This window comes from Paramormyrops kingsleyae, chromosome 2, assembly GCF_048594095.1.
Source record: "Paramormyrops kingsleyae isolate MSU_618 chromosome 2, PKINGS_0.4, whole genome shotgun sequence".
Taxonomy (NCBI): domain Eukaryota; kingdom Metazoa; phylum Chordata; class Actinopteri; order Osteoglossiformes; family Mormyridae; genus Paramormyrops; species Paramormyrops kingsleyae.
The window spans coordinates 22497347-22523795 of record NC_132798.1 but is presented as its reverse complement, the minus strand read 5'-3'; the positions used below and the strand labels follow the sequence as shown (position 1 = coordinate 22523795).

At 44.3% G+C, this 26449-nt stretch overlaps 1 protein-coding gene across 7 annotated transcripts in view; it reads right to left on the bottom strand.

The window, feature by feature from the left end:
- Positions 1 to 26449, bottom strand: part of frmd3 (FERM domain containing 3) — a 63532-nt gene that overhangs the window by 32041 nt on the left and 5042 nt on the right. For all 7 annotated transcript variants that reach the window (XM_023802936.2, XM_023802941.2, XM_072708025.1 and 4 more), the window contains one exon: positions 683 to 787. In XM_023802936.2, the coding sequence (XP_023658704.1) occupies positions 683 to 787 (105 nt within the window). The remainder of the gene's footprint in view (positions 1 to 682; positions 788 to 26449) is intronic.

The window sequence follows — 26449 nt, the reverse complement described above, 5'->3', positions numbered from 1 at the left end:
TGAACCAAAGATGATACCTTAACTCTCTCTAATCCTCACAATGAGAGGGAATTCAGACAACGAAACTGACTGCAGTTATTCATCATGATGGAAGGGACGGAAATGGCGAGGGGGTCGTGGCTCTGGAGGTACATGGGAGGGGTGGGCTGTGACCAGAATCTCAACGTAGGAGTAAAGCCATTCGCCACTGCCTGCCCTGTATCGATGAGGATGTTTGTGTTATACACCTAGCCTGTGATAGCTTGTCCATGTGAATCTGAGTGTGGGTGGGAAATAACGGCATAAATAAATTTGGGGGAGACTATGTGTGCGTGAGCGTCTGTCTGAACAGAGAGAAGAATCAATGGCTGCCAGTGTAGGGCACACTGTATCAAACATCACTGTTCAGTAAAGGGAATCCTCTGACGGGAATAAAGACTGTTTTTTGCATCTCAGGAAAAGTCCTGTGGCAGAGACGGACCGGGATATCAGCTCAGCACACGCAGACGCACACGATCACCCCAGACAGCAAGCCCAGCAGATGCCGGCTCCGCTGACACAATGGCATCATCCTGTTACCGCTACGCGTCAGCCCATTGCTGTTGGGAGTGCACCTCGTACTGGGTGGCGACACTCATGGCATGGTGGGTGTGATGGGTGTTTCCATGCCAACAGATGAAATTTTTGCAAACTTTCTACTCACCCTCTGCTTTTGTAGGTCCACATAGCGGATGCCAAAATAATCCTTCTCCAGTAGGCTGTAGTGGTTGCAGACGTGATCCAAAAGGAACTGGCCCTTGGTGTCTCTCTGTTGGTAGACAAACACAAGCCCCGTGACCCATCAGTGGCTGCCTCTGGTATGGGCAGACATACCCTCAAATACCCTCCTTTTCCTGCCCCCAAACACATTTCACTCTGGCACGCCGGGAGTCTCAGGCAAACCCGTCCACAACACTCTCATGGTGAATGGGAATCACCCATACAGTCTACTGGAGTATCTGGGGGGTGTGGCCTTGATTAGAAGGTCATAGGTTCAAATCCCAGGGTCAGATGACTGATGCCGCTGTAGGGCCCTTGAGCAGGACCCATTACCGCCCAAACGGCCCCAGGGCGCTGCATGAGGGCCCATCCTGCCCTCAGATGCCAAGCTGGGCTTGTACGTCTTTGTATGTCTCAAGGAAAGCATGACAGGATATTTGAAAAGAAACCATATAATGTACCTCCACTGGCGCAAAGGGTTAATGAGGCTTCACAATATATATTACAATATACAAAAAAAAAAAGTTTACTTTTATTTTTAAAGACCCAACAAAATAGTTTGAGCACATCACAAAACTGGCTTAACTATTAATACTGAAGTTAATTGCATGTTACATTTCCATAATTTACATAGCTGTTACTATTAACAACTTACACTTGGTATATGCTGTACAAATGAACGCGCACTTGGGGATTCAAATAAATTTATCATAGCATTTTGAAAGCTTTTCCCTTAATGTAAAACATTTATTTATAATTAATTACGCATTTAGAGGGAGAAAGGAGTAGATGTGAGGAAGGGCAGATGTGGACCAATCTGATGCTTGCCTAAGCAGCAAAGAGGCACGAGTGAGTGGAGTGTGTGACAGGTCAGCATCTCGGAGGACACACCGCCCGAGCAAAAGCTGAGACGTCAACACTGACCATCAGCACAGCGAGTCACTCAGAGAGACGGGAGTCAATGACTCGGAAAGACGAGCCTCATTAAAATTGCATTGGGGAACACCATAGCAATCTGCATGCTTAAATACCAAATAAAGACTGACCCTACTTTTACCTCATTAGAATAATAATAATAGGTTAGACTTATATGCCACCTTTCACAATCCCAAGGTCCCTTTATAGTTGAAGAGAAACATCTTTAGTTCAGATTTGAAGGAAGAGAAGGATGAGCAGAGTCGCGGAGAGATTGTAGGAGAGAGTTCCATAGTTTGGGGGCCACGGCACTGAAGGACCTGCCGCCCACGGTGGAAAGTCTGGTCCGTGGAACAGCGAGGAGATTATTATTAGAGCATGTAAAATTCAAGAATACCCATCCGTCCTCTTATGGTTTGTCCTAGAGCCCATCCCAGGGCATATAGGGCTGGGCTACAAGCTGGACCGGATGTCAGGCCATAATAATCACAGACAGAGCCAGCCACACTCTATGGGCAATATAGAGATACCGCTTAACCTAAGTGCATTTCTTTGGACTGCAGGAGCAAACCCACGCAAGACAGTGTCACGACCTGTCCGGTCCATCGCCCTGTATGACCAACAGGGGTCACTGCTGGTCCTCTGGAACCCGGCTGTTGCCTCCCAGCTGTGTCCTGTTCATGATCCCCAATCCTAAACGTCAAACACCTGCACCATGGCAGTCCCTTGTTAGTCTTCTGTATACATGCTTCCCAGTTTGGTGTTCCCTACTTCAGCCATTGTTCCCTGTTGTTCGCTCTGACTTCACACACCTCTGGACATCACACACAGGGTATGGATGTTTATTTTCAAGCAAACTGCTAGTCATGTGTTCAGTGCATTTCATAGACACTTTAGCAAAAGCAGTTGTAACATCTTCTCACTGAAAAAACACTGGCCTGAGCTGAAAGCTGATTGGCCCCCAGAGTGCCCCTCCCCTGACACTCACCGATTCAAATCATATCATTGGCTAATAATAAGATTACCCCCTCAATATCAGATATGGCCACCAACTTAAAAAACCCTAGAATCGCCTCTGGCTTTGATCCTCCAAGGAACCCACTAAACCACGATGCTGCGCCTCGCACTCACCAGTACTTTCACATTTAAGTTAACCTGCAGTGTGGCACAATGATATGAGTGAGTCACTATATCTCTGACTGTACAATCACAGAGAAGCAGTTAAGTAAGAAATTTATTCATGACAGGCAGGTAAAATCGCAAAATACAGGCACAGTAACACTCAAGTGATTCTGCATCCCAGAATGCTTTGTTCTTCCTCGCTTAGTGTAGTCCATCTTTGTTACTGTGATTTAAACAGTGTTCGTGAATGTCCTAAAGGCTCTTTGTCTTACCGCTGTCTCGAAACAAGTGTCTCCGTCCTTGCTGACGTGACAATAAACTGGCACTAATGGAAGGACGTTATCACACAGCCTGAACACAGAGTGTCACCATTAATCTCATTTTATCGATCAGCACATTCCAGTGGGCAATAAATGGACTTATCCTAAAGGCTGGGGCTCTCCTCAATTTCCTGGACTGCAGTGCTCAGCAGCAAAAGTCTGCAGACGGCATCCTCACCGTTTGCCCTCGGTGTGGACAGCACCATGGCAACAAGAGCAACACACGTGATGGGAGATGTGGGTCAGTAGGGGTAGAGAATGGAGCGTTTCAATTTGCTATTCAGACTTTTCACTTATAATTCAGTTCAATGCAATTTATTTTTACATAGCACCTGTCACAACATGGTCACCCCGATTCACACAATCAGACAGTGGCACTGACTCAGAGCATGTTAGGTTAACAATAGTCTAAACAAGCAATGAATGAAAGCCAGATGACAACAGAGGATATTGTGTAGCCCCTAGTGTAGTGTGATACGATGTGTACAAAAATATATACAGGACGGGTGGCATCTCTGTATGAGGTCATCCTGAAGGTAACATGACCGCGTGGCATCTCTGTATGAGGTCATCCTGAAGGTAACATGACCGCGTGGCATCTCTGTATGAGGTCATCCTGAAGGTAACATGACCGCGTGGCATCTCTGTATGAGGTCATCCTGAAGGTGACATGACCGCGTGGCATCTCTGTGTGAGGTCATCCTGAAGGTGACATGACCGCGTGGCATCTCTGTGTGAGGTCATCCTGAAGGTAACATGACCGCGTGGCATCTCTGTATGAGGTCATCCTGAAGGTAACATGACCGCGTGGCATCTCTGTATGAGGTCATCCTGAAGGTAACATGACCACGTGGCATCTCTGTGTGAGGTCATCCTGAAGGTAACATGACCGCGTGGCATCTCTGTATGAGATCATCCTGAAGGTGACATGACCGCGTGGCATCTCTGTGTGAGGTCATCCTGAAGGTAACATGACCGCGTGGCATCTCTGTATGAGGTCATCCTGAAGGTGACATGACCGCGTGGCATCTCTGTGTGAGGTCATCCTGAAGGTAACATGACCGCGTGGCATCTCTGTATGAGGTCATCCTGAAGGTAACATGACCACGTGGCATCTCTGTGTGAGGTCATCCTGAAGGTAACATGACCGCGTGGCATCTCTGTATGAGGTCATCCTGAAGGTAACATGACCGTGTGGCATCTCTGTATGAGGTCATCCTGAAGGTAACATGACCGCGCTCCATCCAGTCACACAGCAGACCTCTCTCTGCCTGAACCCGCAACCTGATGCCAGTCAGAACCCAAAGCTGGGAACTCCACAGCAATGGCCCCCTTTCCTGTTTCTAAGAGTCACCAATCAGCATCCCTCCTCTTTCGTGTGCCCATTCTAACAGTCCTGACCATAGATATAATTGCTGTCATCCAGCAAAATCCCATGGAATCCTTAGCCAAGCTGAATATCGCATGTACTGCTCTGTAATAGTTAAATTCATACCTCTCAGACGGTCCTACAGGAGACTTTCTGTACAGCTACACAGTCTACTGTATATCAGTTGACTTTGCTATGTCCCCTATTAGTACCATTGTTATGCAGACAGAATGCAACTCTCCATCTCTGTAATTGTCTCTGGACGCATTTATCTAGTCTCCCATTAATTCCTGAATTTCCAATATCTCCTACTGGATGACATTACACTCAACAGATCCGCAAATAAGAATTGAGACAAAAAACAAATTGTTGTCATCATCCCTTGTCAAAAATTCACACTCAGCCACCCACATCAGCAAATTCCTCTTATGAAAGTATCCATTATGTATTTAAATCCTTGGCATCAGCATACAAAGGGAATCACACCATTTCATGTTGAGAATGTTCAGCACCCCATCCAAGTCACTATTATCACACTTTGTGTCAACCTCGGCCCCGAAGAACTCGCCCTGTCATTTCAGATGACACCTCACTCTGAAAACATTGTGAGCTCAGTCTTTCCTAGTCACATGTCAGCATTTTTTTCTTTTATGTTTTAGTTTGTCTAAAGATGCCCTTCAAACACGTCACACGGCGTAATACGCAACAGAGCTACTGTCTGTCTGTCTGTCTGTCGGTGATATTGAGGTTTATTGTTTCCTCACTTCATGCAATGACTTTGTCACAACAGTGTCATTATTAATTAAATGAAAATGTGCCTGTCAGTTATGTATTTTTCTTTTTTCTTCAGAAATAAAAAAAAGAAAAAATCAGTGCTGCAGCCCCCTCCTCTAGAGTTGGGGGTTCAAATGCTGCCCTCCCTGTAGAGTTTATACATTGTCCCTAGCTTTCCTCAAATGTTCCCCACAATGTCATAAAAACCTGTTATTTAGACATTGTGTGGATCATTTTCAGGTCCCCACAAAGATCTGTGAATTCAATCAAAAAACTAAACATGTTTGGTTACTCATGGTTAAGGTTAGGGCTGCGTAGCGGTTAAGATCATCATGTTGGGATTAGAGTTTTCCCCAAAGAAATGAATGGAGAGTCCTCACAAAGATATAATTACCAACCTGTGTGTGTGTGTGTGTGTGTGTGTGTGTGCACCATGTGATGGACTTGCGTCACACACACGATATCCCCGGCCTTGTATTCTGTGCTTCCCGGGATCGCCCTCCCATCACGCTGTATTGGATAAGTGGTTGGATGATGGACGGATGAAAATGAAATAACCGTGTTGAAAGAGAAAACCAAATCATGAGACTAAAGGCCACCAACTGAGTTAAGCGTTTCAGACAGCTGACAGGCACTTCTCCAGATGCCAGGCTGACATGCCCCCCCCAAAGTGGACCACACTCACCCACCCACCACTGACAGCACCTTCTCCTACTGCTGCTGATTCCAGTCTAACTGTTACAGCATTAGGACTGACAAAGCAGGCTTGGCTACACTCAGATCTGATGCTATTCAGTACCAGCCTGAGAGCCTGCGTGGATGGCTGCACCCACACTTGTTTGCACCCTACAATTTTGGGTCCCCCTTGTCAACCACTATGTCAGCTAGGGGTGCAGAAGGAGCGGTAATAAATGATGCCGTGACAGAGAACAAAGAGCAGAAGATTACAGTCTGCTATCACAGCTGCATTATCCATGTAGTACTGAATTAGCAACATATCTCTATTCTCTTCTTGAAATGAATTTGATATTTCAACCTGAAGATGATGGGGAAAGTAGTATCTTGATTCATGGTCAAGCTGTCATCTGTGTAGCTGGATCCAGCATCTGGTGGCTGGCCGATGTTGCACCTCAGTTGGTCCCTTGTCAGTTTCCTGTTCGTCAATCACACTCCTTTTATCTACAGGTATTTTATTAGCAATACAACTGAAAATGTAGCAGTGTCATTAGCAGGTCACTGATGGTACAAAATAGCTGAAGCAGGAGTTCATTGTTGGGGAATCGCAAAGCCAGCTTGTGTTCTCCGGTAATCAGTGATTCCCATAAACCTTTCCAGGGATAAGAGTTACAAAATCCTCAAATTCCAAACAAGCAGCGGCTATCGCGTCAGATCTCTGAGTCTCTGAGGATGGACAATCACTGCGTTTAATGAAATGTTTGCCAGTTTAACTGAGAATTGAATTATTTGGTTTATCCATGCAGTGCCCTCTGGCTTTAAGAACATAAGAACATAAGAACATAAGAAATTTACAAACGAGAGGAGGCCATTCGGCCCATCAAGCACGTTTGGGGAGAACTTAGCTAATATCTCAGAGTTGTTAAAATCTTATCTAGCTCTGATTTAAAGGAACCCATGGTTTTAGCTTCCACTACAATAGCAGGAAGACTATTCCATACTCTGACTACACGCTGTGTAAAGAAGTGCTTCCTCAAATTTGTTTTAAAATGTTCTCCCGCTAATTTCCACTTATGGCCACGAGTTCTAGTATTTAGACTAATATTGAAATAGTCATTTGGCTGAACAGCATCCAGACCCGTTAGAATCTTATAGACCTGAATCATATCCCCCCTTAGTCTCCTTTGCTCAAGGCTGAACAGATTCAGTTCCGCTAACCTCTCCTCGTAAGACATTCCTCTAAGACCAGGAATCATTCTCGTAGCTCTTCGTTGCACCTTTTCTAAGGCAGCAATGTCCTTCTTGAGGTATGGTGACCAAACCTGCACACAGTATTCTAGGTGGGGTCTTACCAAGGAATTATATAAGTGTAACATCACCTCCCTTGACTTAAACTCCACACATCTAGAGATATAACCCAACATTCTGTTCGCCTTTTTTATTGCTTCCCCACATTGGCGAGAGTGGGACATGGAAGCATCAACATACATACCGAGATCTTTCTCGTAATCAGCTACCTTTATTTCAGTGGAACCCATAAAATATCTGTACTGTATATTTCTGCTCCCTGCATGGATTACCTTACATTTATCTGTGTTAAATTTCATCTGCCAAGTATCAGCCCATTCGCTAATTAAATCCAGATCCCGTTGAAGCCTCTCTGCTGCTTGATTAGTATCTGCTACCCCGCCCACCTTAGTGTCGTCTGCAAATTTAACCAGTTTACTGTATGTATTCGTGTCAATATCATTAATGTAAATTAGGAACAATAGTGGTCCTAAAATTGAACCCTGCGGTACCCCACTATAAACGGAGGCCCACTGTGACATAGTGCCTCTAATAACTACTCGCTGCTTCCTATCAGTTAGCCAGTTTTTGATCCAAGCTGCCACAGTTCCTAAAATTCCTGCAGCTTTAAGCTTTAACAAGAGCCGTTTGTGGGGGACAACATCAAAGGCTTTCTGGAAATCTAAGTAAATCACATCATAGGCCTTTTTGTGATCAATTTCACTTGTAGCTTCCTCAAAGAACTCAAGCAGATTCGTTAAGCAGGATCTACCTCTCCTAAATCCATGTTGGCTATCCTTTATAATGTTATTTGCATCTAGGTAATCTACCATTTTCACTTGAATTATAGCTTCCATTATTTTTCCAGTAATGCTAGTTAAACTGATTGGCCTATAGTTTGCTGGATTACTTCTATCCCCTTTTTTGAATATGGGTGTTATATTAGCATGCTTCCAATCTGATGGTACCACACCCGCAGATAACGATTTCTGGAATATTAAAGTCAAAGGTTGGCTAATAATATCCCTCATCTCTTTCAAGACTAAAGGTAAGATGCCATCAGGCCCCTGCGATTTATTTATTTTGAGTTTAGCTAGGCTTAGTATCACATCAACCTCAGTTATACATATATTGGTCATAGACGATGCTGTATTCGTATTAATTGGTGGTAAATTACTTGTGTTCTCTATTGTGAACACCCTTGAAAAATAATCATTAAACTCGTTTACCATATCAATTTCGTTATCAATTATAAGGCCCTTACTATCCTGCAAATTAGTGATTTCAGCTTTTAGTGCTCTCTTAGAGTTAAAATATTGGAAGAAACCTTTACTGTCATGCTTAGCCTCCAATGCAATTTTTCTTTCTACATCCCTCTTTGATAGCCTAATGTCATTTTTTAACTCTGCCTGTAGACTTAGATACTCCTGCTTGATTTTGAAATCATTAGTTATTTTCCAGTTGTGGAACAGAGCCCTTTTCCTCCTGACTTTATTCTTAATTTCCTTAGTAAACCACCTTGGTTGTCGTTTCCTAGATTTAGTTTTGCTGGAAACAGGTATGAAGTCCTCTTGCACTTGCAACAATGTGCTTTTGAAAAATTCCCATGCCTCTTCAACTGTTTTGCTATTTAACTCTGTCCAGTTTACAGTTTCTAATTTCCGTCTCATACCATTAAAGTTAGCCTTCCTAACATTGTATACTTTTAATTTAGACTTTGCTCTTCGGACACTAAAATTAACCTCGAATTTAACCATGTTATGATCACTACCGTACAATGGGTCTAAAACCTCTAATTTTCCAATCCTATCCTGGTTATTACAAAAAACGAGATCAAGAAGGGCTTCTCCCCTGGTAGGAGTATTAACAAACTGAGTAAAAAAACAATCCTGTACTAATTCCACCATCTCAAGTTCATTTACAGAAGAGCCAGAGACTGTGTCCCACTGTATCCCAGGTAAATTAAAATCACCCATAACCACCACATCATTTTTATTACTCATAATCCTGATATCATCATATAATATTCTGCTTTCCTCTACAGCTACATTAGGTGCCCTATAACAAACCCCGACAATTAGGCCATTTGAATCTTTAGCATCAAGTTTGATCCATACAGCTTCTGAATTTTTATTTTTATCAGTGAGTTCCCTTGCCTGCAAGTTTTCTTTTACGTATACTGCAACACCACCTCCCTTCTTGCCTATCCGGTCTTTAATAAAGAAGATTCTAGAAACTAGTCATTTTTTGTCACGAAATCTATCGAGACTCACACTCCAACCTGAGAATCCTGGACGCACTGTGAGGGTTAACAATGAAAATGCTTTGTAGCGGGCAAAGTGTCATTGTTACAAAAAGTTGCAATGCTATACAAAGCTTAATCACATGTGAATGAGAGAGCAGTAGCCCATGCAGAATTACAGGAAGGTGCCGCTCACCCCCATCCCTGCCATGCCCCACTGCGGCCCCCATAATAACTCAAGCTGTAAAATGCAGCACCCCACAGCCCCTCCCCGGCCGCCCACTCACCGCCAACTTGCTGATGTGGACGCAGATTACTGGTCCCTGACCGGCCTGCCATTAACTTTTCTCTGGAAAAGCATTTATCGCCCAGCCCAGTCATGCCGACCGACTGTACTCCCTTCCCTGTTTTATTTCAACCAGGTTGCCAGCAAATCCAGGGGCATGTCCCATCATCCTGAGACACGGCACACAGGTTCGTGAGAGGGGAAGTGGCAGAAAAAAAATACAGTCAAACCTCGGATTGCGAGTGTTTTGTAAGACAAGCAAAAGTTTTAAATAAATGTTAACTTGATAAACGAGCGAGGTCTTGCAATACAAGTATTACGTATACGCTTTGTCTACCGAGCGTCACGTGATCACAACTGAGCCGATGGTTCTTCTCTCTCTCGCTGCGAGATTGTGGGTAATCGTCTCCCATGCTCGGTCTCAGTCGACGTCTCCCATGCTCGGTCTCAGTCGACGTCTCCCATGCTCGGTCTCAGTCGACGTCTCCCATGCTCGGTCTCAGTCGGCGTGCCTCACTCGTATAGTCAAAATTTAGTAGAAAAGCACCACTTGAATAAGGGCGTAGCAGTGCGAGCGATGAATCTGTTTAACGACAATGCAATGTCACCTTTCGGAATCGAAAAGGAGGCAAAAGCGGCTGTCATTGGATAGGTTCCTTGTTTAATTCGCACAAAAAGAAAAAGATTCCAGTGAGCCAACAGATAACAGTGATTCCGTTAGTTATAGTGAAAGTCTTCCTACAAAATGACTCTCCTCTTCACTATCTCTTGTTTCCCTCACACCATCCATGATTCTGTTCAAAGGTAAAGTGCAGGTTAATTTGTTTTATGTATTTTTACTTTATATTTTATATTAATCATTTTTATATGAATATTTTTGGGGTGTGGAACAAATTATCTGAGTTTCCATTATTTCTAAAGGGAAAATTTGCTTTGATATATGAGTGCTTTGGATTACGAGCACGTTTCCAGAACGAATTATGCTCCCAATCCGAGCTTTTACTGTAAATGGTAATATAACAAAACTGATTAATTACCCAAGAGGCAAAATCAACAGTTCTTGAAATGAAACTAATGAAATAAAAATTAAAAATTAGAGAAATTTTATATGTTACAGTAATGAAATCATGAGAATGACCCATATATACTCCCCTTTGTGTTAATTTTACATTAATTTAATATATAAATATTTATGACTATAAGTTGTAATGTTAGGTGTGATTAATTGTGATTAATCGCAGAAACCTGTTAATTTTTTTCATTGGATCAAAGCCATACTGAAAAGTTTGTAGAGATCTTCTGAATGGGTTTGCGATTTTGTAAGGCACATAGTCTGGGCTGCCTCACTTACTGTAGCGTGTATCCCTCTGTCTGTCTCTGTGCATCTAGTGTGCTTTCAATATGATGGACAAGGGGAGGCATCACCTCTGCCTCCACAGGTTACTCCTACCTCTTCACTGCACCTCTTCACTACTTCACCTCTCCATCACCCTGCCCCTGGCCTTGAACGGTTGATTTATGGGGAAGTGGATGACATGTGTACATAGAGGAGACGCCTCTTTGCGTCCCGTGAATAAGGTCGTGAACAAACCACACACTCCGATGTTTGCGCTGCCCCTACAAGGCAGCATTTTCATTCAGCATAAAGCACATAAAATGAACGAATGGAGGGATGTAGATAAAAACATCCACTGGACACAAATTCCATCTTTTGCTTCATCTCGGCTATGCATCACATAACCATGTGACCTGGGATAACTACTTTTTCACCATAGTAACAAGGTATGCTTTCAGTGTTAGACTGTTTTAAAGGACCAGCACATGGTGCCGTTTACTTTTTCAGGACAACTGTTGTTGACTAAATAATGCAAAAGCATTGAGATCAACAAGAAACAAACTTCCATCTCTTTTCTCTGGAGTCCATGAGAACCAGCTACACTTGGAGGTATCACAATGTAGGTTGTCTGTTTGATAGCAGCTAATTGCCTGAAAAGATAAATTCACAATTTGTAAGATTTTCCACCAATGGTGGGCTTTGAACTATGCCCGGAGACAGTTGCATCTTTGATCTGTTCCACAGCTCCCAGTTTAGAGGCTCAGAAATGCAGATGGAGCTCAAAACAGTTTTCAGTTGCAAGAAATCAGGTCTTTCTCTAGAATCCGTGACATTTCTATGTATTTATATGACATTATAGGAGTACGAGTAGTGGGTTTGAATAAAGAGATTTTTGTTTTAGGTCCTATACTGTCCAGGAGGTCAAAATCTGGTAAACCAGAAATGCACTACTATTATCAGCCAATAACATTTAAAAGTCAAACCACCAGAGCAATAGGAATACTGGAAGTTAGCAGACGTTTCCAAGTGATCAACCCCAAATGTAGCGAGGAACATTATTGATTGCTAACAGTTAAAATTAAAAGCAATTAATCAATGAATCAATAATGCATTGCAAGAATAAAGTTAATCATTCCTGAAACATAGTCATTTGTATCCTGGGTATTAATATATTTTTAGATGTGGTTGGTGGAAAAAAGGCGATATCTCATTTCATGGTACTGCTGACCCTTTTACCAAAGCAGTATAGAACTGTGCCCATTTTAAAACGACACTTTACAGCAGCAAAAGCAGGTTAAATACCTGGGAAGCCAGCAAGCCACCCCCCCCCCCCCCCCGGGATATGACCCAATAACCTTGCCACATCTTTGGCCACCGTGCTACTTCCCACACTACAGTACGAATGCCAGGAACACTGAACGGGCATTTCTTGCACTTTCTTTTGATCCTAACCCAAAACAATGTACTGGGTTACTGTCTTCCAAAAATAACATCCGGAAAACATTTCCTGATATCTCACTGATCCTCTGCTTACTGTGTCCTCAGGTGACTCTGATTATTTGGGGAAGGTTTAAAGCACCAAGAGTCCAATAAACAGTGACAGCAGCATGGAAGATGCCCCCACCTTCACCCTAGGGCATGGCAGCATGGCTGGAAGGCAGAAGAAGGAACAGAGATCTACCTGGAACTTGGAAATATAAGACTATAACATAGACACATTGCCAGCAATACTGAACAAGCATTTCCTGAGCTTTGTTTTGCTCCATAGGAAGACTAAAGTGTTTGGTGGCACAGATACACAATAAAGCTTCACCCTAAAGTGTGAATCAAAGTACAGCAGATCACCTCCAGGGCTAAGGAATTCAATCCCACCTCCGTTGTGTTTGTGGAGTCCGCGTGTTCTTCCCACATTATGCAAATTTCCTCCTGCAGTTGAAAAACCCACTAAAAAAACCGGCTGTTCTCCTTTGTGCGCGTATGCTGTGCGATTTACTGCCATCCGTTCTGGGTTGATCCCAAGCTGGCTTGCTGTGACCCTGTAGTGCAGTGTTTCCCAGTCCAGTCCTCGGGGACCCACAGTCGGTCCATGTTTTTGCTCCCTCCAAGCTCCCTGCAACAGTAGGTAGAGAGCAAAAATGCCAACTGTCCGTGGGTCCCCAAGGACCGGATTGGGAAAGACTAGCTTAGCTATTCTTTAGATTGGTAATAGCAGCAATCATAGCGGTAGTATAGTTATTATCACAATGTCACGGGCTGTGGGACTGGGACTCCTGCTCAGTTACGGCGCCCCCACCTGACAGGTGGCCCTGTATGTGCTACAGGACCAGGGACTGTGGCCCCCTATCAAAGTTCAGTAGCTGGGTTGTGGACAGCTGGTCTCACGCTCCGCTCGCTTAACTAGCCACAGCCAAGCGAGGAGGAGGTCCCCGAACCAACCTGCACGCACCTACCAGCCGCTGATGAAAAGCACCCCCACGCACACCCCCTCCCACACCAGGACATCCCCACTAACGGGGACATGACAAGGAATTCTGCCACCACTTAGAAATGTCACCTTGGACCCCTTTTGTTGATTGGTGGACGTTAATTCCAGGCCCCATCGGCAACTCACGGTACCTGTGTTTGTTTTCATACCTCACCACACCTAATACTACAGCAGTCCAAACATTTCCATGACAGTGCAGTAACTGCTTCACTGCACCCAGAAACAGGTGTGCTGTTTCACTTGTGCTAAGCTAGCCAGTGTAAGTATATATCTAATATAATGTATTGGGTTACACCTTCCAAAAATAAATGTCTCGCATCCAGGAACCATTTCCCGGTGTCTCACGGATTTCTCAGGAGCGTCCTCAGGTGACTCTGGTTATTTGGGGAAGGTTTGGGGAACAGTGACAGCGGAGAACACCCTCCCTCACACAAAGGCACGGAGAGATGGCAGCTGAGGAAACCGAGTTCTGCTTGGAACATCGAGCCACTTAGAAAGACAGGGGTTTAATGTACACGACGGGTGGATATACATGGAAATAGTGGATGTCTGAGGTAGCTGGCCGAGGATCTGCACCACGTGCTTTAAGGGGCCATATCAGATCAGTGATATTTTTTGTTCAAATCCTATTATGAAATTAAACATTTTCACCCCATCGGTGGGAATAGCACATGGTCATATTTAATATAACTGCACCGGCACTGATGCTCACAGAATTTAGAATTTGGTGATCAGTGATCATTTGTGACACACCAGTGCACAACAACAAAATGTGTCCTCTGCATTTAACCCGTAAGTGACATTGTGACATAGCAGGGGGCAGCTAATTCAGCGCCCGGGGAGCAGTGCTTGGGTCAGTCAGAGAAACACTGGGGTGAAAGCCTCCTTGAGACAGTGACATGGCAAAAAAAATCACAGACTGGGTAATTGGATTCTGCATTGTATGAGCAGCCCAGGTTAGTAATAGAGAATGTAGGCTTCCCCAGATTCTTAGTACCTATCTTTATTTGTTTTTGTGCATGTTAAAGTCGCTCTTCTAAGTTCTAAGTAGAACTATGTTTTAGCTTTGGATAGTTTTAACTCCATATTCAATTTTTAAACTCACTTGATTACTTTGGTATATTATTATAATAAATGATTAAAGGAATACAGCAGCACGGCTGGTTTTCCTATGCAGTTTTACTTAGGTTAATGTACTGGAAGTCTGTGCTGGTGGCTGGTATATAAAAATACAAATACTGGATTGGGACTCTTAAATGATTCCAATGGAGGGAGATGTGACATGACTAGGGAACACAGTAAATATCTCTTTGATAGTAATAGAAAGCTGGTTTTGGTGTTTACTAGTGATCATTATCGTTTATGAATAGGATTTGTGGTATATTTTTAAACCATAGGTAAGTCCGTGAAAATGTTACTAGTTTACCCAGAGGGTACACAGCGAGCAGGTCCAAGAAGATGAATCGAACAAACAGCAACAGCAACAGGAGCGGTGCAGCCCACGCACAGCCAGAAGCCCAGCCTGAAGCTAAGCAGGCCCTCCTGCAGGGGCCGTATGAGTGCATGGGGCCCCGGGTGGCCAGGCTGTGAGGGGCTCCCACGGGGATTCTGGGTAAACACCGTCAGCCAGGAGGAAAGACAGCAGAGTTTGGGCTCCCCTAGCATTACAGCTGCGTTTTCTATCTGTTTGTATTTGTGTTTTTCATTTTTTCTGGAGGACACTGGGTTCCCCAGATGTCTCCTGGCAGGTGTCTCACCGGTGCATGCTCCCTCTAGTGGTCAGACATCTGCTGTCACCCCTCCCTCAGGATCGGCCCATATCAGTTCAGTATTGCTCAGATCAACAACTTTCTTCATTTGGACTAGGATTGTGTGCAGGTGGTGGGAATGGGCCTGAAAATCATTCACCCAAACACAAAATGTAATTGAAGTCCTTGAAACATTTTCCAGAGCACGGAAACATAATCTCTCCAAAGTGATTTTTTCCCCTGACAAAACAGAGCTTGGCCCATGTAAAGTTGTCATTTGATTAGTGTACAGCCAGCTTCCTTGCTGTAATTACCACGCTTAACCTTTCTGTTATAATAATGGTCTCGACACTCTTCATTGACACCGTGCAATTTGGCGGCATACCAGTCAGGAGGTCATCGCTGAACCACAGAGAACAAAGACCCTGCTAGCTAACTGAGTCAAGACTCAAGGTTCAAAGAAACTCTTAGTCATGTGTTTCCTGAAGCTCACTGTGTAAAATAAAAAAAGAGTATAAGTACAGCGGCTAACGACTAGCAACAATAAATAATGAACGACAGAACACAACGGCACTATGAGAACACATTTAGAAGTGTTGCAAAGCTTACTTTAAAGGTACAAGTCGTTCAGGACTCTGAAATCCGATTTATTTTAAGTTACTTTTCAATGTGGCTTTGTTAGTTTTTAGAAGTTAAAATTTAAAATGTATATTTCTATTTAGTTTTTATGTATTTTACTTTCAGGTGAAGTTTGAGTAACTTTATTTCTAGGGACAGATTGAGCAGCCTGATCTTTAGAGAATCCTACAGGAATACACAGTGCACTTTATGTAGTAATTTAATCAAACTGGGCAAAGCATGTTCCGGGTGGCTCTGTTGCTACTGTCTCATGAAACAGTGTTTGGCTGCTTTCATTTACCACTTTGAAATATTTCCACACTGCAGGAACTTAGTGCGACTTGAATTTTAGTGCTGACTTCTTACAAATGCTTCCCTGCGTAGCATTACGTCTCACAGTCGTCATCACAATCATCATTTTAGCTAAATACTATTTCAAAACAGTAACTGAGAGTAGTCTGCTAGTTTCTGAAGCAATATTTATAGTTTTTGTTTAATTGTACTTTATTTTATTTTTGTATGTCATTTTATTGTTCTCTTATAGTTTGTTTTTGTTTTCCTGAACAATAATATCCCTGTGGAGAGTCGAGCAGCACAGAGCGATGTGGCTGTTCTTATAAGGCCGACACTCTGTGTGACAGAGGAAGTGCGTTGACATTAATTTTGCTACATAATTAAACAGGTCTTAGGTAGTTGGCAAGCTATTTATGCCTGCTTGAAGAGCCAGTGTAGGAATCCATTACCAGTGTGACAGATGAAACCATTGCTGCCCTCTATTTTGGCCTCATAGCCACATCTCCTCTCCCTGAACACACTCCCCCACTGGCCTCTGCATGGTCTTCCTCCTGTATTTTAATGACATGTTTTAATCCAGTCAAAATACAATAACAGAACTCTACATTTTCATACAGTGCCTGAAGTCATTCTCTCCTCATCTATTTTTTAAATGAGCTTCCTAAATAAATGACAATATATATGAGTTCATCTACATTCCTGCTGAACATCTTGTACCGTCGTGGTCCTGCGTACTCCTACTGAGCCAACTCTGTCTGTCAGTGGGAGTCGTACAATGACCTTGTTTAACATGGGTAATACAAAAAAAAAAAAAAAAAAACAATTAAAAGCCATTCAGTGATGAGGACCAATGAAGCACTGGGAACATAAATTAGTGGTCTATGATCCAGAGCTAATCTGAGGCACTCTGTAATCCATCGCATGCAGGTCATCTACAAGGTGAACATCTCACTCCCCGTGCGAGAGATCAGCCTTCTTAGAGAGGGAGAGACAATGAAGGAACGGAGAACAGAGCTGGGACCTTTTATCTGAGCTGCACAGAAGCAAAGTGAAAGAGGCTTATGGAGGGACAGGAAAATACCTCAGCACGCTTTAGGAGATGAGTAATACCATGTCTTTCACACAGCAAATGCTTTTAAATCTACTTTGCATAGTTGCAACGCATGAGCGCAAAACATCACTTGAGCTGAAATCAAATACAGCAGTAAAAAGTTACAAATCAGGACCATCGTCCATTTTCCGGGAGCTGGGCCGCTCAAACAGCAGGTATTTAATGAAAAACAACATGCAGAAATGGTCTTTTATGCCAAAGCTGTTCCTGGCTTTGATGCACAAAAGGACACATGATGTCAAACCCATCAAGAAGTCCCGTTCTCCGGGAAAGCTGACTGGCAGCCTTCAATGTACATGAATAGTTACTAAATAAATATTTCAGCACATAATAATTTACTGTCTCACCAAAATAACTATACTTTTTTGGCATTCTGACCCCAGCGGGGACGAGTCAGCCACACATTAAATCATTGATCTTAATCAGAAGCCTTTGTTTTATTCAACAAGCTATCAGCTGGAGTTAGAGTGTGGGCAGACATTCTCCCAGCATGCATCTGTGTAAGCATCTCTGTGTCGCTTCCTCCAGACACGGGGAGCTGAGCAGCATCTCCCCCGGTGGCAAGCTGGCAAAGAAATAATAGAAATAACTGTAGATGAAAATATGCCAGCCCAAAGAATGAGTGAGCCATTTCGAAAAAGTAACGTGACTCTTTGTGCTGGGAAATGTAGCAAAGATGGAGGGCAAGGAACAAGAAGAAGGTAAACATCACTGTGAAAACATCTCATCACATTTTATCACATCACATTTTGGCACATCACATGACATTTTGGCACATCGCATCATATTTTGGTAATCTGCACGCACAGATTTTTGAGGCCTTCCCATTCACTCCCATGCTTCTCTTAAGAAGCCGCGATCGAGATGACATGCGACCAGCTAATCCCCAAAACCTCCTCCATCGGCTGCTGAAACACAAACACAGCCCAGCGCCCGCGTCCCTGGGATACCAGCGTGACAAAAAAACGACAAACGCCGCTAAGTTGGAGCCACATCAAAGGCCGGGATAATTCAAAGATCTGCTGCGCCCTCTGGTCTGCCAGCCAAATAGCTGCATCGCATGCACGCGCTTGTGCACACAGCTTGGCACGCAGCTGCGATAAATAAAGCATGCATGAATATTGATGACCACGGCCCATTCCTCTGAAATGCATTTTGCTATAATCGGATGTATTTAAGTCCATGACACTGAAGAGGGTCACCCTTAACAAAGCATAATGATCATGATAATAATCACTCAGAATGCCTCTTGACTGATGAATGCTTGAAGCGGGCGGCCTTTATCTGCATGGGCATCATCCCTTCTACCTCACACCAGACACTCATGCATCAGCATGCATCAGCTCTCACTTGGGAGCTACACTGGCCTGGGCATCACCTGACACCATGACTCTTCAGATATCAGGCTGAATGAACAAATGGAAAGCGAGAACAACCCCCTTGCTTTTCCTAAAGGCTCCATCAGGCTTCATAAACAGCACCTCCTCCCCCCTCCTCTTGAGACCGGCCTCTGGAAGTCCCGCTCTCCAGGAAAGCTGACTTCCTGCCTCCATCCAGGGCTGCCGGTTGAATCACTGTCCATTAAGCGGCAGACGGGAATATAACCGACTTAAAAGCCCTGTGTAAAGCATCCAAAAAGCATCTCCGTGGAAACCAGCAGGACACATTAGAAACCGACGTCGGCCATCAGCTTATGCTTGCTGCTTGACTCTAGACTCTACAGAAGCAAACCCAGATCCACTCAATGCAACGAGAGAGCAGGCTCACTTTACCTAATTACATTTTACAGTTAAATAATTACAGGGCCACTCGCACTGAAGCATATGAAATCAAAGATTGAAGCATATATCATCCATCGTTTACTGCTGATTCAGCTGCACGTCTGATTACCTCCATTTGGCTTCATGGCTAACAAAGTTGCCCGTAAGTTAATGAATATGAATGCCAAAGACATGCGGTTAGGTGAACTGACATCACCAATGTGCCCGTAGTGTGTGTGTGTGTGTGTGTGGGCGCTGCGATGGACCAGCATCCGGTGTAGCAAATTGCCCTCCCCCATGCCCTACGCAGCCTGGGACAGGCTCCAGCCCCCCGGTGAAATCCCAGATGGGATAAGTGGCTGGAAGATGGACGGATGAATGGATGGATAGAAGCAGGGATGCTGGATTTCATGAAGTACTTCCTCGGGGATTATAACCTGTCGCTCGCTGCTCTTGCGCTTATGCTTCTGCGTCTCTTTCTCCTCTTTAAGAGGCATGTTATTTCTCATGCCCCATAGTGCATGAGTCACACACAGTCTGTGAGAAAGAGCACAAAGAGCATATCTAGGAAGGGTCCTTGTTCCGCTGTGTCATCAGGCAGGTATCGGGGCAGCCTGCTGTAAGCTGGGACCCAGTGGCACCTAAATGTGACACCTAAATGTGAGCAACTCAAATGTGACCCAGTGGTCGAATCCTTTTTGGTCCCCCACTCCCAGGAGCTCACAGTATTTACATCTACCACAGATGGCGGAAAATAACCCCTAATTCTGGGTTGCTTTTGATAATCATTTGCCATACCATGTGAGTGGATACATACACACAAATACATATCACAGGCTAAACTGCACAAAGACACATTTTACACAGGTAAACAATTTACAGTATATATTGAAGCAGGTGCATCTCTAGTCGTTCATTTTGAGAGATCCTACCACTATACATGATTATAGAAAATACTCCACTGATAAGGTTTCTATCTATAGCAGCGTGCATGTAGTAAGGAGTGTGAACATTCATTGAGGAGGCCGGGCAGAGTGAGGAAGTGTGAATGTGTGAGCTCATTTTCTGGGAGATGTGGAGATGTGTATAGGCTGTGTGTGGAGACAGCTCAGCTTTAACAACAAACAGCGGGCCAAGATTCCACTTTGGTCTGCGAGGAGAAGCTGATTCTGTGAACAAATGCACAGATCAGCACTTCCCTTCACCCTCACCGGCGATGATTATTTTGTCTTTTAGCTGCCTACTGGGTGCGTGATCACTGTCAAGGTCACATGACCTCTTCACACCCAATTTTTTTCCACACACACACACATGCCCAAAGCTGTCTGTCCAGTCACAGGTTGATACTTTACGTGTCCGTGTCACAAAATTGAGAAAAAAAAAACTCCTCAATAGCCTTAGTCCTTAAATACAGGGTCAGTTCCTTTATCCTTCACCCTAACTGCACTTTGAAGTCCAACAAAACGGCCCTGCAAAGTCATCTTTAAAAAAAAATCAAAGGACATCAGAATTAGGGATATAAATAGCAATATAGCTATTTATAGGCTTAAACAGGAGAGTGCAAAGCCTCACGAAACATGAGTGTGGCATCTGGATCATATAAATAGAAAAAATTAGAACGATACCAGTAACGTAACACTGCACAGTAACAAAAATACCCCAAGTGCAGAGGTAATTTGAGGGTCAGGTTGTCGTTCTAGAATATTGGGAGCGAACGTCTGTAGAATCATTCCTTACGGCAGAAAAGGACAGGACTGCAGCAGAAGAGGTCAGCCTAGATGTCTGTCTATCTTCCAATCACTTTGTCTGTCTTTCTCCCAGTCTGTCTGTCTCTCAGTCTTTCTGTCTTCCAGTCTGCTTGTCTGTCTCCCAGTCTGTGTCTCTCAATCTGTCTCCCAGTCTGTGTCTCTCAATCTGTCTCCAAGTCTGTCTGTCTGTCTGCCTGTCTTCCAGTCCATTTGTCTCTCTGTCTTTCCATCTGTCTGTCTTCTAGTCAGTCTGTCTCTCTCCCAGGCTGTCTGTCAGTCTGTCAGTCTCCGTTATGTACATTCCGAAGCTGTTTCTGTTGATCATGTGTAAGCAGTGTTTTGGCAGCACTGCAGCAGTCACTCAGTTGTCACAGGTGTGTCGGCCCAGACAGAACAGGTAACACCAAAGGGACACCAGCCCCACAGAGAGCTTCCATAACTTCTGTTTGTTCTCAAGTAAGTCCAGTCCTGTCTAAGAACGCTACTCCAAAACCCATGTTTTGCTTCTCAGTGCATTAACTTCACCACTACTCCTCTCCACAGTGTCTTAGCATTTAAATGACAGTGCTGTTGTCATCTGTGTTCGCTTCTGTTTTTAATAAAATATATGTTCTATAATTTTAAAAAGCTGTTCAATTTGTATTTGAATGTGAACGTCACTTTGAATTTGAAATCTCCGTGGTGTGAAACAAAAGAACTGGCATAAAGACAAAAAAAAATTAATGGGAAGCTGAAGTTGCAAACAGTGAGACAGTGAGAATAGACACCCAATAATATGCAGGGAAAATCTAATGACGAACAGGGTATAATATCGATCATCTAAGGAGTCCCAGAGTGCAATGCAGGACAATCAGTGTTCGCCCGAGCTGTGCTCTGAGCTTTTCAAAGCGTTAAATGATAGCAGCTATTCCCCATAAATTCCCTTGTAAAAGTGATGTGTTCAACCTGCACAAGTCTACAATGAAATCAGCCCCTCTGTGACTCCATGTTCCCGCACGGGCTGCACCCGTATTAATATCAGTGTTACCCCTGTCCTGTGATGACCTGCAAGACACGGAGTCTGAGCTGCTGCAAGCAGAGATACTCTGGGGTTGCTCCTCCAGATATCACAGGGCTAAACGCCACTGAGCTAAACGACACAGATCTAAATGAAACGGGGCTAAATGACACGGGGCTAAACGAAATGGTGCTAAATGACACGAGGCTAAACGACGCGCAGCTTTACGAAACGGGGCTAAATGACACAGGGCTAAACAACACTGAGCTAAACGACACAGGGCTAAACAAAATGGCCCTAAACACCACGGGGCTAAACGACACAGGGATAAACGACACTGAGCTAAATGAAACAGGGCTAAATGACACGGCGCTAAATGACACTGGGCTAAATGAAACAGGGCTAAATGACACGGCGCTAAACGACACTGGGCTAAACGACACGGGGCTAAACAACACTGAGCTAAACGACACGGGACCAAACAACACTGAGCTAAACGACACTGGGCTAAACGACACGGGGCTAAACTACACTGAGCTAAACGACACGAGGCTAAATGACACGGCGCTAAACGACACGGGGCTAAACTACACAGGGTTAAATGAAACAGGGCTAAACGGCATGGGGCTAAACAACACGGAGCTATACAACACGGGGCTAAACGACACAGGCTATATGACTGTCGGGCAAAGACAGCTGGCCAGAACGGCGCGCTCACAAGCAGAGCAATGTACGAGTGGCAGGGGAGGGCGCTTAAGCGATGGGGGGCCGGTGGTGAGCATGCCTACGTGGAGGACTCAGTGGAGGCTGGTGTTGGGGATGTGTCTATGCTGCTGTGCTGACATGGGAGGGCAGGACCACTCGTTCAGGGCCGTGGACTCAATCCAGTTTCTCTCGCTCTCACTCACGTCTCTCCCTGTCTTCCCCATCTGCACGAACCCCACCGACGAGGTTTGGCAGCCAGAATTGAGCTCTCTTTCATCTCAGTGTGGACACATTCACACCGCGCAGGTGTACGGCGAACAAAAACCACACAGATGAACAAAAAGAGCCAGAACAAGAGGATGGAAGCTGGCAACGTGCCCAGACTCTCATCCCGAACATGGGAGGCCCCGAGCCAACAGACCCTCCAGTCCCTGTCAAACCCACCCGGAGCTGAAATAGCTATAAATTTTGATTAAGCCCAATGGAGTTAGGAGCACATTGACCTGACGATCCAGAGGCTGGGGTCAGGTTAGGCCAACAGCAGACAGCATTAATTACGTTTTTATTTACTGCAAGTTATGAAGCAATAACTCACAGCTTTTTTTTTCTGGAGTAGAATAACAGTGTCGTTATATTGATGGGGACAGCAGCATCCGGATGTTTCCGCGACTCCAGCTCCGCCTGCCAGTTAGATGACTTTATATTAATAAGATTCATATGATTTTCGCCTTTTGTCTTTAGCCTACAAAACACAGGCAGAAAAACAATACAAAGCGCTCACTGACGGCAGCAGAGTTCCGCCCTCTATTTTTAATTACCGCCGTTAAATATTTTAAACTGCAATTACAATGACGCCAGATTGTCTGGATAATGGCAGCTAGTAACCTTTTTAGTAACAATCTTGCTACATTATATACAAACACAGCTTGGCTTTCACCTATCACTGAAACTACACAATAAAAATAAATACCACTCGATCCCATGACCTTTGCCCATAGTCAAAGGCGTGACTGACAGAGTGCTGCATTGCCCCCCCGTCAGGCCTTCAGAGGTCCATTTCTGCCATGGCTACCTCTGGGCGGCGTGATGCAGACATATGGTGGGGACAGCACATCATCACGGTGTAGCTGCTTTTTCTCTACATTACTCAGGGTTCAGTCTACAAGGCCACCCGTGAAGATGAAGGAACAAGCACTAGTGTATTAAAGGGCAGAGAAGGCCATTATTGATTAAGCCTCAGACTCACAGGCGTATTCTCTCCAGGCTTCCCTCAGGAAAAACCGTTCCGGTGCTTTCTTTCTATGAATCACAGCGCTACACTAAACCAAACAAACAAGGCAGCCGGTAAAATCCCGCTTGTTTGTTTGGTGTTATCGGTTAGCCAGCAGATGAGAAGTCAATTCTGACTGAATCTATTCCAGTCCAGAAATCTGGGCCTGAATCTCAACGTGCCTGATTCATTTTTGATTTAAAAAGCTCATCGTCTGTTTCAACAGCACCCATGGTTTAACATTTCATGGGTCAGTCACAGCGGGAAGCATATCCTTCCTGCTTTTGGACATATTTATATAAATTGTTCTTCATTTCAGTGCATAAATAAGAGTTCTTTCCCAATCCAAAGCAAACAAAGGTCGCAATGACAGAAAACTAAACATTCCCCCACTTTTAAACATTTTTTTTGCTGACAGTAAAAAAAAAAAAAAAAACCCTGAATAAATAAAACTACACATTCAAAGTCAGAGTGACAGAAGTCAAAATTAGGGACATGAATCAAGAAGCCATGTAGGGTAATGAGTCTGAGTCAAATTAATAAGCTGAACTCAATAAAAAGTGTTATTAAGGGCATGGGTGCACTGGGAAGCATATGTGTACAAAGTCTCAGACAGCAGGATGCAGGAATGTGTCTGCAGCACCTGGGACTCAGGTGAGTTAGGTGCTCTGTGGCCTGCGGATACACAAGCTGGCTTCAGTGTCTGCATCCACACCACAGAGAGCTGGAAAAAGGGCCCACAGCAGTAATAAGTGTTTAAAGCTGCTCCGGGTGAGGCCTCTGGCCCTTCGACGTTCAGGGAATGCATAACAGAGTAAATGGCGTAACTACAGGAAGCCAATCACTATCGAGTCCCCGTGACGGGAGCGGTGAGGCTGCGAGGTAGACTGTCTGCCGTTAGCAAATTGTTACCGACCCTTAAATAATTGCCATGATGAAAGACATCAGCTCTTTCCAAAGGGATTTTCCTGCTTTGAAATACTGAAAATGAATGATGGGGAGGCTTTTGCAAAATCGACACATTAAAGAACGTTCGTCCAGGGAACGATTTGAAATGCATACATTTGAACATGCAAAAACATGCAAGAGGGTTTGAGAATGTACGCCTGCGATCAGTTTGAGTTTGATGTGCTGTATGAGCACATGAACGCAACACAGATGTGTGGTATGTCCAATGTATGCATTACAAATGTGCTTATACATGTGCACTCGGTTTACGAAGGCAAGTGATGTAAACACCCGTTTAAAGGGGCAGACTTCTCTGTTACGAAGACCATTACACATTCCCCCGCTTGTTGCATTCCTGGTGTTACTACTAGCAGGTCTGCATCTGTAGGTGGAATAAGTATTCTCCTGGAGGACTGCCACGCGGACAGATAAGGCTATACCAGCCCATGCAGAAAGGGAAGAGGAGTGTCTGTATGAGCCAGACCAGGTACACAGTCCCAACATGGCATGTGAGGGCAGTCAAGGTCTGCCGATTATCTGCGTGTCCATGTACCTGTGCATGGGGTGAGTCTGCCAGCAGTGCAAAGCATGTGTGCACAAGGATGAAAGTGCTCACTGGTGCTTTCATTCATTTTCATCTTTCTCAGTAGTCCTGCTGCTGCCATTAGTGTGTGTGTGTGTGTGTGTGTGTGTGTGTAGTCATGTATATATTACATTGTGGATAACAAATGTGCCCACCTTGTCATAAAAACTTTCTATTTTGACTTTTGAACTTATTTTGACCATATTTTTCAGGTTTTATAGAAATTTGTGATTCCATCCATTTGCTATAAGCACTTGTCCTATTCAGGGTCCGGGGGTGTCCAGAGTCTATCCCGGAAGCTACAGACAGGAACAACCCAGGAGGCGGGGACCAACCGATCACAGGGCACACTCACACGCACACCTATGGACAATTTGGCAACTCCAATTATCCTCAGTATGTTTTTGGACTGTGGGGGGGGGGGGGGGGGGGGGGAACTGGAGCACCTGGAGGAAACCCCACGATGACACGGGGAGAACAGGCAAACTCCACACACATGGAGCCAGGTCCCAGTAGTGTGAGACAGCAGTGCTAACCACTGCCCCCCAAAATCTGTGGATGCCACAAAAAAACTAAACGTCCCATATTGTGTTTGGTTACTTATGCTTACGGTTAGGGCTGGGTAGGGGTTAGGGTCGTCATGTTGGGATTAGAGTTTTCCCCAAAGAAATGAACTGACGGTCCCGACAAAGATATGAATACAAATGTCTGTGTGTGTGTGTGTGTCTGTGTGTGTTTGTGTTTGTGTGAGCGGGCGCATGCATATATCTGTGTCTGTGTTTGTGTGTGTGTTGCAGTGTGTGTTTCAGTGTGGTCGATTGTTAAAAATAAACTACCCACTCCACGAATTCGCTGTACCAGAATACTGTGGAAGATAATGCGGGAGAATCTGAGCGACAGGAAGGTGTGCTATCTTCTGATCTCCTGCGAGTATCTTTACCTTTTCAGGGCATCAAGGAGTCGTGTGGATCTCAAAAGACATGTGGAGAACTCGTAAAAAAAATCATGCAAGTGATTTTTGAAAAAGCAGAAAACTGATGACTGATGAGAAAACACAGCGGGTGTTAACAGTCAGATCATAATAATAACCACTTTTCTTCACATGTAAATTTTACAGT